This window comes from Oncorhynchus nerka, linkage group LG15, assembly GCF_034236695.1.
Source record: "Oncorhynchus nerka isolate Pitt River linkage group LG15, Oner_Uvic_2.0, whole genome shotgun sequence".
NCBI classification, from domain to species: domain Eukaryota; kingdom Metazoa; phylum Chordata; class Actinopteri; order Salmoniformes; family Salmonidae; genus Oncorhynchus; species Oncorhynchus nerka.
The window spans coordinates 48849029-48862263 of NC_088410.1; the positions used below are offsets into that span (position 1 = coordinate 48849029).

The 13235-nt window shown below is 43.2% G+C and overlaps 1 protein-coding gene across 1 annotated transcript; it reads left to right on the forward strand.

The window, feature by feature from the left end:
• Nucleotides 1–449: 449 nt before the first annotated feature.
• tgm5l (transglutaminase 5, like) lies at nucleotides 450–7579 on the forward strand. Its single transcript, XM_029684120.2, has 14 exons — nucleotides 450–531; nucleotides 1081–1260; nucleotides 1451–1684; nucleotides 2151–2269; nucleotides 2530–2658; nucleotides 3096–3273; nucleotides 3485–3620; nucleotides 3803–3906; nucleotides 4210–4449; nucleotides 5025–5054; nucleotides 5220–5429; nucleotides 5710–5867; nucleotides 6122–6258; nucleotides 6986–7579. Exons 1-14 carry the CDS (start codon nucleotides 525–527, stop codon nucleotides 7137–7139), a joined length of 2016 nt encoding a protein of 671 aa, XP_029539980.1. The 5' UTR covers nucleotides 450–524; the 3' UTR covers nucleotides 7140–7579.
• Nucleotides 7580–13235: the final 5656 nt, after the last annotated feature.

A 13235-nucleotide genomic window follows, 5' to 3' on the forward strand; every position in this document is an offset into this window, starting at 1 on the left:
GGCTAAATAGCTGTCCTCTGAGCGGAGGCTTAATACCAGAGATGCAAAAGTGGTCTGCCAAGGGCTTATAGTGGGCCCTCTGAATGGGGGCTACCAGCCAGAAATGCAAATCATGTCTTAAGTGGCTAACTCGAATGTATAGCCTTGGGCATTGTGCCAGCGTAAAATAGCATGCAGGGGACATATCTTGCTATCTGGGATGTACTGTACCTTTGAGTGGGTTGGTCCTGTTAGTCACTCACATTCTAAACATGCACGTTGGTAAGACATCTGCGCACGAACACACCTATGTCCTTGACTATTGTACAACTCTTTCCCTAGGCGATCACATAAAGGTTAAATTCAGATTAAAAACCTGTCAGTGATCATAGGCGAAACCAGTTAATCCGCTTGCAAACATCCAGTACAGTAATTATTCAGACACTCCAGTGGGTGGGGCAGAGGAGACTGTTTAAATAGGTAGAGATGGAAAGTGTTCCCCATATCACTAAAACAGTGAGCCTTTCGAACCGGAGCACACACAGATGGAAGGTGAGATACTGCTTTTGATATGCTTATCGTTAGGCTATGTCTTATGACTATTTTTTAGACTACTCAATTTGTTGTCCTGTGACATTTACAAGTTTAGTGGTATGATTCTTTGGTGGGTTATATCACAACTCCGATTTACTCAGCTGTCAAACTGTAGTCGTGTGGTCATATGGTCCATCCGCAATAACACTTTCGAGGCAATTCAACACTGCACACCCGTGATTTCTTGACACCACAATTGAATCAGTATGCTTTAATAATGCTTGAAATTATGCTAGTTTAAATCTGAATGATTTTATCACAACTGAATGATTTGATTATCTGTTTTAAAAAAAGAAGAAAAATCCTTCTTTTTCTAGATGGAATTGTTAAATGTGTTATTAGCACTGCTAAGCAAAATTGACTTCAGATTAGATATCTTATTGAATAGCAAAAAGGAACATCTTGGTATTTCCGCATTTTGATGTAGTTTCCGATCTCTGCATTTGACTCACATTAAAGTCTTCAGTATTCCATTGACAAACGCCCAGTGTGTTTCTTTCCCTCCAGAATTGAGAATCCAATATGTCAACCTGGAACTTCAGGGCAACCACGAGAGCCACTACACCCAGGGGTTCAGCTCTAAAACCCTGGTGGTGCGGAGAGGAGCACCCTTCAAAATCACCCTGATCCTGAAGGGACGAGCCTTCAACCCACACACCGACACCCTGATGTTCAGAATCCTCCTAGGTACACTGCGATGCATACTGTTCAAGTCATATTTGTTTTGTCAATAATTGGTTAGGACATTTGTCAGAGCATGGATGATGTATTTAACTCTGTAGAAAGCTTAAGTATACCCATTCGTGAGGATTAAGGAGACAATAGTGGTGGTGAGCATAGCGTTATCTGACCCATATTCATTCCTTTTTCCCAACAGGTCGGCTGTACGCAGAGTTCCCCGTCACCTTCTCCAAGCAGGGATCCCCCTCCCGATGGAGTGCCTACTTCACCCCCAAAGGCCTGAACCCCAACTCTCCCTCTCTGTACATATCCAGCCCTGCCTCTTCGTCCATAGGGCGCTACAGTGTTCAGCTCCACGTGCTCACACAGCACGGTCAGAAGGGCTACGTGGTGGGAGACTTTGTTCTCCTTTGCAACCCCTGGTGCCACGGTGAGTTAATCTACAGAACGACTTAAACCCGCTCCTATGATTAAATGTATTGATTGTAGCCGGGTTTGGGGTCAAGTCCATTTCGCTTCATAGCAATATAGAAGTGAATAGGAATTCTGATTCAAGACACAAAATGAAATGGAATGTATCCCAACACAGATTGTCCTTGAGTCTAATGCAAACTTTAATCTTGGTTAGATAGGATAATAAGATTTCTGGACATGATAATGGTACACTGCATTAATGCAGTGCCTTTCATCAAAAGTGCTTTACTAAGTGTGATAACGTTGGTGATGCATGGCAGCTATTTTGAATCCTCAAAATCCGCAAAACCTCTGTTTTTGCGGTGGAGAGGTAAGGGTTCATATTGGCACATTTCTACATCGATCCATTCTCAAAGTAAGTACGAATTATATAAGACACAAACATGTTTGATGTTAAAGTAATCAAAGTGTTCTCCCTCCAGAGGACGCAGTGTACATTCCCTTCGAAGACCAGAGAGAGGAATATGTAAATAATGACTCTGGTTTATTGTACATGGGGACCCCTAAAAACCTTGAATCAAGACCTTGGTCGTTCGATCAGGTGAGCATCTCCTGACCAGCTTCAAGACATTTTACGATACCATTCACAGTCAATTACCGCATTTCCCAGAGACATCTACAAAAAGGATGGACATGACAACATACATGACTAAAGATAAATAAAGGAATAAATGAAAAATCTATTCCACAAATGAATAAATAATGACATAAGTTGACAAAATAATTACAGAAACGAAAAATGTATAACATAGATGAAAAAAGTAAATAAATAAATATTCCATTTTGTTTCTCTCTATGCAGTACGAGCCAGAGATTCTGGATATTTGTCTGAAGCTGCTCCAGGTCAGCCCGCAGTACGGCAGGAACTTGCAGAAGGACTACCTAGGCCACTCCGATCCTGTCTACCTCAGTAGGGTGGTGTCTGCCATGGTGAGTGACAATTCCTCAGATCCCTCAGATAGTAAATTAATCTCTCATGCTTTATGTGTGGAAATTAGAATAAGAGCTCAGGAGCTCTGGAGCTCACAAAACAGGTCCTGGCTTGAAATGTCTGGCAGTCTATAATACTGATAATACACTCACGCAATGTGTTTATATTTCAGTTCAAGTAATGAGGGTTATAGTGAGGTTACGTGATAAGGCCATTAAAAATATATTGTTTCATCTTACTATGTTAACCTTTCTTAAATGATTTCACTCTGAATTGAATAAATGGTACTTTGTACTTACATTTTTGGACTAGAAAAAAATCCCATGTAAGTACCTTGTTACAAGGTATTTAAGAAATGTCAAATAAATGGTTACAGAATAAACATGGTTGGCCCTAGAGGGAACATTGGGTAGATAATTGTGTCATTCTCTGTCAGATCAACTGCGAGGACGACCGAGGAGTCCTGAGAGGGAACTGGTTGGGCGATTTCAAGAACGGGGTGAACCCCTCCAAGTGGACAGGAAGTGCGGATATTTTGAGACAGTGGGCCAAGTCCAAGTTCAGCCCAGTGATGTACGGCCAGTGCTGGGTGTTTGCTGCTGTGATGTGCACAGGTAATGAATATGTTGGAAATGTATGTATTGTAAAAATGTTTTATCAATGCATATGGAATAATATCACTCCCAGCTGAATTTCTGTATAAGTTCATCATGGCACCATCGTAATGGAATATTTGAACAAGAGTGTCTAATTTATGTTAGGAATATAAAGAGTTAGAAAATCATTGGTCAAATTCTTCATCCTTGTATTTCTATCTCTTCCTAGTCATGAGAGCTCTTGGTATTCCATCCCGTGTCATCACCAACTTCAACTCAGCCCATGACACCAACGGCAACCTGGTCATCGAGGAGTTTTACTCTGAGACGGGCAAGAAACTACCTCACAGTAAAGACAGCATATGGTAAGCAGATATCTAGTCTACAGCATTACCACGCCGTGAATATTAAATATTATTTGTCGATGAAATAATATGAAAGTAGATTATATGATAGCAAGAAGTATTTTAAGTAACATGTAAGTAATTGCATGTAAAAATCAATCAGTCTTTGGTATTAAAATTTGCTTTTTTGTCCTCCATTTCAGGAATTTCCATGTATGGGTGGAGTGTTGGATGACCCGGCCAGACCTGGGTGCAGGATTTGACGGATGGCAGGTTTTGGATCCAACCCCGCAGGAGAGGAGCGGAGGTCAGAGTCGAAACAGACTAAATAGAAACTCCATAATACAAGTTAGATTAAATAAAACTGAAAGTCCATTCATAAATAACAAAAAACTTATTTTAGTTTTTTATGATATTCAGACACTGCACTTGTCACAGTCACAAGCCACCGACACTGATAACCAGACAATTTTTTTTATATATATATGTCTATTACCTGTTTATATTATTTTTATGACACATTCTATGTCATCCAGACTGGAATCAATCAAAGAGTATGGCTACTATTGCTTCTAGTTCTAAAGCTCCACCATATATTTCCCCCTCCTAGGAATCTTCTGCTGTGGCCCAGCCCCAGTGAAGGCTATCAGAGACCGGCGTGTGGACCTGGTCTACGACATCCCCTTTGTGTATGCTGAGGTGAATGCTGACGTCCACACGGTCATTGTGAAGCAGGGCCAGGTGCTGAGTTCCAGCACAGACACAGAGAGAGTTGGTTCCCTCATCGTCACCCAGACCATAGGCTCACCAAGGCCCCAGAACATCACAGGGAACTACAAACCCACCAAAGGTGAGTCGAACAGGAAATGATGCCATGAATCAAATGCTAATATCAAATCGGTAAGACTTTGTAGTAACTATCGTGAATAAGCGTTAATAAACTATTTATAGACTATGAAGACACACCATACACACACACACACACGTATATACATATATAAATACAGTGCATTCGGAAAGTATTCAGACCACTTCACTTTTTCCACATTTAAAATATATCTATATATATTTTTACCCCCTTTTCTCCATAATTTCGTGGTATCCAATTGTTAGTAGTTACTATCTTGTCTCATCGCTACAACTCCCGTACGGGCTCAGGAGAGACGAAGGTCGAAAGCCATGCGTCCTCCGAAACACAACCCAACCAAGCCGCACAGCTTCTTTAACAGAGTGCATCCAACCCGGAAGGAGTCGCTAGTGTGCGATGAGACAAGGATATCCCTACCGGCCAAACCCTCCCTAACCCGGACGACGCTAGGCCAATTGTGCGTCGCCCCACGGACCTCTTGGTCACGGCCGGCTGCGACAGAGCAAATTCCTATTCCTATTTCCAAATGTCTAACAATGTTTTGTTTTTCTCTCTAGCATTTTCAGGAGAATCAACACATAAGCGAGGTGAGTGTTGATTACTTGATCTTCTATATGGTTCTGTCTGTATTCCATCTGTCCACAAATTTCATTGACATCATACATTTAATTGAGTAATTGACATCTTACACTTCTTTGAGTCATTGACATAATACGCTTCATTTAATGTGCCATTCATATGTGTCTCATTAGGGTCAACCCGGGGCCTCTCAGTGTCTCTGAGCCTCCTTAAAGTGCCTGTGGCTGGGGAAAACATAACCTTCACAGTCATGGTCACCAACACGGACAGCATCCCCAAGGTGCTGAGGGAGCATGTCAACGCTCAGACCAAGAAGTACAACCGTAGTCCCTCGGGCACCTTCTGGGAGGTCCACAACATCGTCCGGATAGCGCCGTATGAAGGTAGGAACCTTAACGCATCGATAACGTTAAAATGAGCGCATAATGTCATATGGTTAGCACCCTAAAGATACTGTACTCCCTCCATACAGATATATGAAATGAAATGTGTTGTATTTCTTGACATACCTTCTATACCACTTAAAAGTAGTACTTTCCCTTCAAATTCTGTCTTTGGTCATATATGGAACATTTCAGGGACACCATACCATTTTGTTGAACCTACCTCATGTATTCACTCATTTGTTCCCCCCTCACTCTTTCTCCCTCGCCCTCCCTCCAGCTAAGGTCATTCATCACCTGATCGACCATGCCCAGTATGAGTCTCTGATGGGAGATGACTTGGTCAACCTGGCTGTGGTCATGGAGGACGAGTTCACTCAGGAGAGAGTCTTGGCCTCAGAGGAGTTCAACGTCACCAGCCCTCAACTCTCCATACAGGTACAGGCATCTCTTCAGAACGTCTCTACACACCAAATTAACTTCACACGGGGTTTTTGAACGTCCGTTACACATCTTGCATCAACACTCAGCGCAATTATGTCCTAGACTCAACAATATAGCTATGTTTAGACAGTGATGTGCTATGTGAAATAGGTCCATTACTTGTTTTATACCTAAACAAATGGGTCGATAACATCCTGTGTACTATGTGTGCAGACGAAGGACATAGCTTTAACCTTTTTATTCTTTAGATTGCAGATGAAGACTCCGTCATGCTACACAAGGAGCACACTGCCCTCGTAGTCTTCTGCAACACCTTCTCTGTACCTGTGAGCGGCCTACTAACCGTGACTGGCTCTGGTTTGATCGAGGGGGAAATGCACTCAAGGTAAGGACATGTTCTTTTCGGGTTGAATGTGTTTCCTTCTTTGGCGTCTCATTTCTTACATAAGGAGTGACGGAAGGCAGTGTTGGCAACTGCTAACAACAACAAAGATGTGGATTCCATTGAGGTATTGGCAAAAGCATGTGTAAACACAAGGAGTGGCATTGTCGTACGGTATAAGTCCTTAAATATTTGTATGGTTAGTCAAGGACAGAACGTAACAATGTATAAACTTCCATGGCACTATACGCCAGTATAAGATCATTTGGAGAAACAATTTAAACTCTTATAGAAAGGCTGTAACTATGCTGGTTACTTGGTGCCATGGCAATATGAGCCATGGCAATGTGAGTGATATCCACAGGGGAACTTTCCAAGATTTAGAGGCAAAACCACATTCTGTAAACTCTTTGCACTTCAACACGTTCATTATGAGATGTTACGCAGTAGATGAACTTCACTAGATTCAAAGGGACAGTTCACTCAAATGACAAAAATACATATTGTTTTCCTTATCCTGTAAGCGGTCTATTGACATGGAAAGATAGGTAAACAAAACCAAAGCCTGGATTGCTGCCAGTGTCTTATCTTGTCCATAGACTGCTTACAGGGTGAACTACCCCTTTAATCCCCATTCCCCTAACCTTCACATGAATAACCAGTCTTGTCAGTTCGTATGTTGCGTCATTCAGACAAATACCTAACGTAAAAATGCCTTCCTATCTTGCAGGATTCAACTGTTCAAGCCAGGGTGCACTATGGAGAGGAGCTTCAGTTTCATTCCGAGGATGGTGGGGAAAAAAATGTTGCAGGCTACTCTAGTCCTCAAAAACAACTCTGCAAAGATTGTAGGCTACAGAATGATCTCTGTGAAGTCAGCTTAGTCATTTTGCAATGATTCAGGTGGTGCTAATAAATATAATTGTATTTAAGGTAGGAATTTCATGTACAACTTAAGTATTATATATATTATTTATATTTATGTATTTTTTTTACTAAAACATGTATTTCTTTCGTTCTCATAATAACTTTCTATGTTGTTTGATGTTTATGATATAGATTAATTTATTTTTTATTTTTTATGTATGATTGGTAATCACTACTTGAATAGTCACTTATGACTTTACGTAAAATGAGGTTTATAATTAGTCAATTGACATTGGCCTGTGAACAAGTTAAGGTTTCTGGAGTTTGTTTCATTTAGTTTGTTTTCAGTTTGTTTCAAGTCTATTGAATTTAGTTTTTATCAAATGAAACCACTTTTTATACAAATCTGTATACAAAGCAGATAAATAAATTCTGAGTGACAAAGCTTACAAGTTGAAGTCGTCATCTTTGTCCTGTATTGTAGATCACTTATAGACAGATTTATTTTCAATAATTGAAACCACATCCTCATTCCCTCAATATCTTCTTAGTATTTCTACAACACAGGTATTTTAATACAGTCATATGTAATAAATATTTTTTAAACACTTTTTTTTTACCATAACCACATCAGCTAGTCAGTATTTGGATACTTCCTGTGTACGCTCCTGGCTAAATAACCCCAAAACTATAGTGCATAGCTAGGCCTTCTGTAGATGGTTGAAAAACATTATTTGTTATTTGTTTCTAACTCAAATATCCTCACAGTATCTTGCCATCAATTTACTGGAGAAAATGTGGCGAAATTATAATATTTTATCACACGTTAAATATAATACTGGGAAAATCAAAAAATAAACCCATACTACAACGCAACCTCAGTTTGTGTTTTCCTGTCTCCAGACCTATTTAAAAACAAGGATTGCCCACTCACTAGAAACTTGCTGTGAGATGAAAAACATTGAGACAGTGGACCAAAGTTGTAAATTATATTTGTAACATGGAAAAAATCTAAATATGAGAAAAACATAGTCACATAAAGAAAAAAAGGTTGAAACGGAAGGACTTGATAAACAGTGATAAGGTATCTTGATAGGCCTACAGTGCCTACTGAAAATCTACATACCCCTTGCACAGTTGTCATATTTTTGCTGCCTTAAAATTTTATCTAAATAAGGTATTAAATTAGTTGTTTTTCCTACAGATCTACACAACCTGCTCCACATTTTCTAAAAGAATAATAATAACATGCCTTGCGTATGGTCATCACACACCAGAGTTAATATTTGGTGGAAGCACATTTGGCAACAATTACTGCAGACCCGCCGCCAGAACGAATCAGTTGAAAGAATCATTTTTGAAACCCCCTAGTTTTATCATTGGAATGTGATACAAAATGAGTGTCACGGCCGTCGTTCAAGGAAGACCAAGGTGCAGCGTTGTGAGCGTACATTTTCTTTTATTTAGTCAAATGTCGCCAACAAAACAAGAAATTACAAAAACGAAGCTTACAAAGGGCTATAGTGCCCCTAACAAAGACAACTTCCTACAATGACAAAAGGGAAAAAGGCTGCCTAAGTATGATTCCCAATCAGAGACAACGATAGACAGCTGTCCCTGATTGAGAACCATACCCGGCCAAAACATAGAAATACGAAAACATAGAAAACAGAACATTGAATGCCCACCCAAATCACACCCTGACCAAACCAAATAGAGACATAAAAAGGCATGACAATGACAATGAGGCAACGGTATGCTTTAGGATAATGCGACGCTTCCGAGCGGTCAGGTAGGCGGTTTGGAGTGTGTATCTGACTGGATTAATAAAAAATATATAGTTACTTCTAAAAACCAAAGTTGCCCCTCTGGTAAAGACCATAGGCTAATCTAGAAGAAAAGAAATGCACACCTATTTAGGCGAGGTGCTGGCTAGCAGAGTAGAAAACTTGAAAGGAGCTCAGATGCAAAAATTGAATTACCAACGTTTCGACAGCCAAGCTGTCTTCATCAGGGTGTAAGACCATAGGCTGCTCATGAGTTTCAAGTTTGGGGAAGCTTACAATATATTCTACAATTTCTACCGGTCTGTGTGCCAGTTCTGATTATTTGCATTTGCACATTTTTATGGAGACAATAGCATACGCTGAAATCCCAGAGGGGACGGGGAAATATGATCTGTCCCCCCCCAATATATCATTGTAAACATAACTATACAATTTCAATAATATTAAGAATACGCAATGAAAGCACTTGTGCTGATTACAGACACTTAATAGCGCATTTTTAAGTTTCAAAAGTTTGCATTCCCCCGCCCCTTTGCCTCACAATGGTTTGATCCACTTGCTTGATGAAAATTGTTCGTTCGGTGCTGCATGTAGCAAGACAGGGACACGCCTTTAGAGGCCACACGGATGACAGTGGGAATTTATACCAGCTTTTTAAACACAGGGCAGAAGAGGATGATCCCATTTTACTGAAGTGGTTAACAGACCGTACCACAATGTACGCAGGCCCCACAGCACAGAATGAAATGATGAACATCATGGCCAATACAGTCATTCGAGGCATCACAGCTGAGATTAGGTCTCTTCCGATTGTACAATTTTCAGTAATTGTTGATGGTACTCAATATGTCTCTGGTGCTGAACAGAAGAGTGTCTGCCTGCGTTATGTTGACCATAACCTTGTCCCTCACGAGGAGGTTATTGGGCTTTACAGGGTGTCAGAGACAACAGGCGAGGGCATTGCGAAAGTGGCAACTGGTGGGTTGTTGAGGCTCAATTTGCCCATGTCTGGCTTACGTGGGCAGAGTTACGATGGTGCCTCAAACATGGCAGGAAAATACACAGGTGCACAGGCAATTGTGAGGAGGCAGCAGCCATTAGCCCTCTATGTCCATTGTGGAGCACACTGTGTAAATCTGATTACACAGGCTGGCTGCTCAGCCTCTCCACTGATCCGGGATTCCCTTACTTGGGTCCATCAGTTAGGTGTCCTCTATGTCCAGTCAGGAAAGTTGAAGAGCATGTTTGAATCAATTGCCATGTCCGAAGATACACATCTGACCACCCTGAAACCCCTATGTCCAACAAGGTGGACTGTGCGGAATACTGCTATTAGAACTGTGCTAGGGCAGTATGAGTGGGTACTAAAACAGCCTAGAGGAGATGGCAAAAACTGCATCCAAGACAGCTTCAACTGCCAGTGGCTTATTTGAGCACTTCAGCAAAGGCAAGACTGTGTTGGGCCTCACACTTGCCCCTGCAGGCTGCAGTCGACTGTGTGCAGTCATCTCGTAGGCGCAAGAGAAATGACGAAAGCTACCTTGCACTGTATGAGAAAGCAACAACATTGATTGACTCCATTGAATCCATTGAGACACACTCAGGACGATTTGCTGACAAAGCAGTGGATCACAATAGGGCAGGATTTTTTAAGGTTTTGGACGGTGTGGAGGTTCAGTTTGGCGACCATTTTGACCAGGACTAGTCTAAACGTCCTGCAAAAGTTGGAAAGAGCGCTTCTCACAGGGGAGTTGGATGAGTCTCTCGATCAGTACCCTGAGTTGAACATCTCATCTCAACAAAGCATCTGCCTCTAACCCTAGGAAGCTCTTTGCCACCTTCTCCTCCCTCCTGAATCCTCCTCCCCCTCCCCCCCCTCCTCCCTCTCTGCAGATGACTTCGTCAACCATTTTGAAAAGAAGGTCGACGACATCCGATCCTCGTTTGCTAAGTCAAACGACACCGCTGGTTCTGCTCACACTGCCCTACCCTGTGCTCTGACCTCTTTCTCCCCTCTCTCTCCAGATGAAATCTCGCGTCTTGTGACGGCCGGCCGCCCAACAACCTGCCCGCTTGACCCTATTCCCTCCTCTCTTCTCCAGACCATTTCCGGAGACCTTCTCCCTTACCTCACCTCGCTCATCAACTCATCCCTGACCGCTGGCTACGTCCCTTCTGTCTTCAAGAGAGCGAGAGTTGCACCCCTTCTGAAAAAAACCTACACTCGATCCCTCCGATGTCAACAACTACAGACCAGTATCCCTTCTTTCTTTTCTCTCCAAAACTCTTGAACGTGCCGTCCTTGGCCAGCTCTCCCGCTATCTCTCTCAGAATGACCTTCTTGATCCAAATCAGTCAGGTTTCAAGACTAGTCATTCAACTGAGACTGCTCTTCTCTGTATCACGGAGGCCCTCCGCACTGCTAAAGCTAACTCTCTCTCCTCTGCTCTCATCCTTCTAGACCTATCGGCTGCCTTCGATACTGTGAACCATCAGATCCTCCTCTCCACCCTCTCCGAGTTGGGCATCTCCGGCGCGGCCCACGCTTGGATTGCGTCCTACCTGACAGGTCGCTCCTACCAGGTGGCGTGGCGAGAATCTGTCTCCTCACCACGCGCTCTCACCACTGGCGTCCCCCAGGGCTCTGTTCTAGGCCCTCTCCTATTCTCGCTATACACCAAGTCACTTGGCTCTGTCATAACCTCACATGGTCTCTCCTATCATTGCTATGCAGACGACACACAATTAATCTTCTCCTTCCCCCTTCTGATGACCAGGTGGCGAATCGCATCTCTGCATGTCTGGCAGACATATCAGTGTGGATGACGGATCACCACCTCAAGCTGAACCTCGGCAAGACGGAGCTGCTCTTCCTCCCGGGGAAGGACTGCCCGTTCCATGATCTCGCCATCACGGTTGACAACTCCATTGTGTCCTCCTCCCAGAGCGCTAAGAACCTTGGCGTGATCCTGGACAACACCCTGTCGTTCTCAACTAACATCAAGGCGGTGGCCCGTTCTTGTAGGTTCATGCTCTACAACATCCGCAGAGTACGACCCTGCCTCACACAGGAAGCAGCGCAGGTCCTAATCCAGGCACTTGTCATCTCCCGTCTGGATTACTGCAACTCGCTGTTGGCTGGGCTCCCTGCCTGTGCCATTAAACCCCTACAACTCATCCAGAACGCCGCAGCCCGTCTGGTGTTCAACCTTCCCAAGTTCTCTCACGTCACCCCGCTCCTCCGCTCTCTCCACTGGCTTCCAGTTGAAGCTCGCATCCACTACAAGACCATGGTGCTTGCCTACGGAGCTGTGAGGGGAACGGCACCTCAGTACCTCCAGGCTCTGATCAGGCCCTACACCCAAACAAGGGCACTGCGTTCATCCACCTCTGGCCTGCTCGCCTCCCTACCACTGAGGAAGTACAGTTCCCGCGCAGCCCAGTCAAAACTGTTCGCTGCTCTGGCCCCCCAATGGTGGAACAAACTCCCTCACGACGCCAGGACAGCGGAGTCAATCACCACCTTCCGGAGACACCTGAAACCCCACCTCTTTCAGGAATACCTAGGATAGGATAAAGTAATCCTTCTCACCCCCTCCCCCCTTAAAAGATTTAGATGCACTATTGTATAAAGTGGCTGTTCCACTGGATGTCTTAAGGTGAACGCACCAATTTGTAAGTCGCTCTGGATAAGAGCGTCTGCTAAATGACTTAAATGTAAATGTAAATGTAACATAGATTCTCTTTCAGTGCAGTTGCCTCTCTTTCGCAACAAATACCCCTGTAGCAGCAGTGGAGAGGCAGCAGAGGTCGTCAGGAGTCTTCCAGTGGAGGTGCTGGGGTTGTTTGACCAAGTTGAGTTGCTGATCAGAATGTTGTTTGTGGTGCAGGTGTCTTCATGTGATGCTGAGAGGACTTTCAGTGCAATCCGCAGGTTGAAGACTTGGCTACGCGCTAGCATGAGCCAAGAGAGAATGAACGGCGTAGTTGTCTGTAATGTACATAAAGACAGGCTGGACAGTCTCAAGAGGGAAAATATCTGCCAGCAATTTGTTGGATCTATTGAAACCCACAAACATATGTTCAGTTATTTTGTTCATTAGTTCAGTAGTGTGTATAACAGTGGTTCTCAACCTTTTTTGGGTACTGGAACCCCTGCATATTTTGGGGCAAGGTTTTGAGCAGTCCTCAGGGACCCCCACCCCATCTATATTATATGTAAAGTTACTGGAAACCTTGTGTTATTGAATACGTTCATTACACTTTTTTATTTCACAGACTCCTTGCAATTACACCAGGGACCCCTGTTTGAGAACCCCTGGTGTA

Bases quoted from the DNA above. Each gene is read 5' to 3' on its own strand.
- tgm5l (XM_029684120.2), top strand. The intron at 1,685-2,150 runs GTGAGTTAATCT...TTCTCCCTCCAG, and splicing joins TTGCAACCCCTGGTGCCACG to AGGACGCAGTGTACATTCCC. The intron at 6,259-6,985 runs GTAAGGACATGT...CCTATCTTGCAG, and splicing joins GAGGGGGAAATGCACTCAAG to GATTCAACTGTTCAAGCCAG.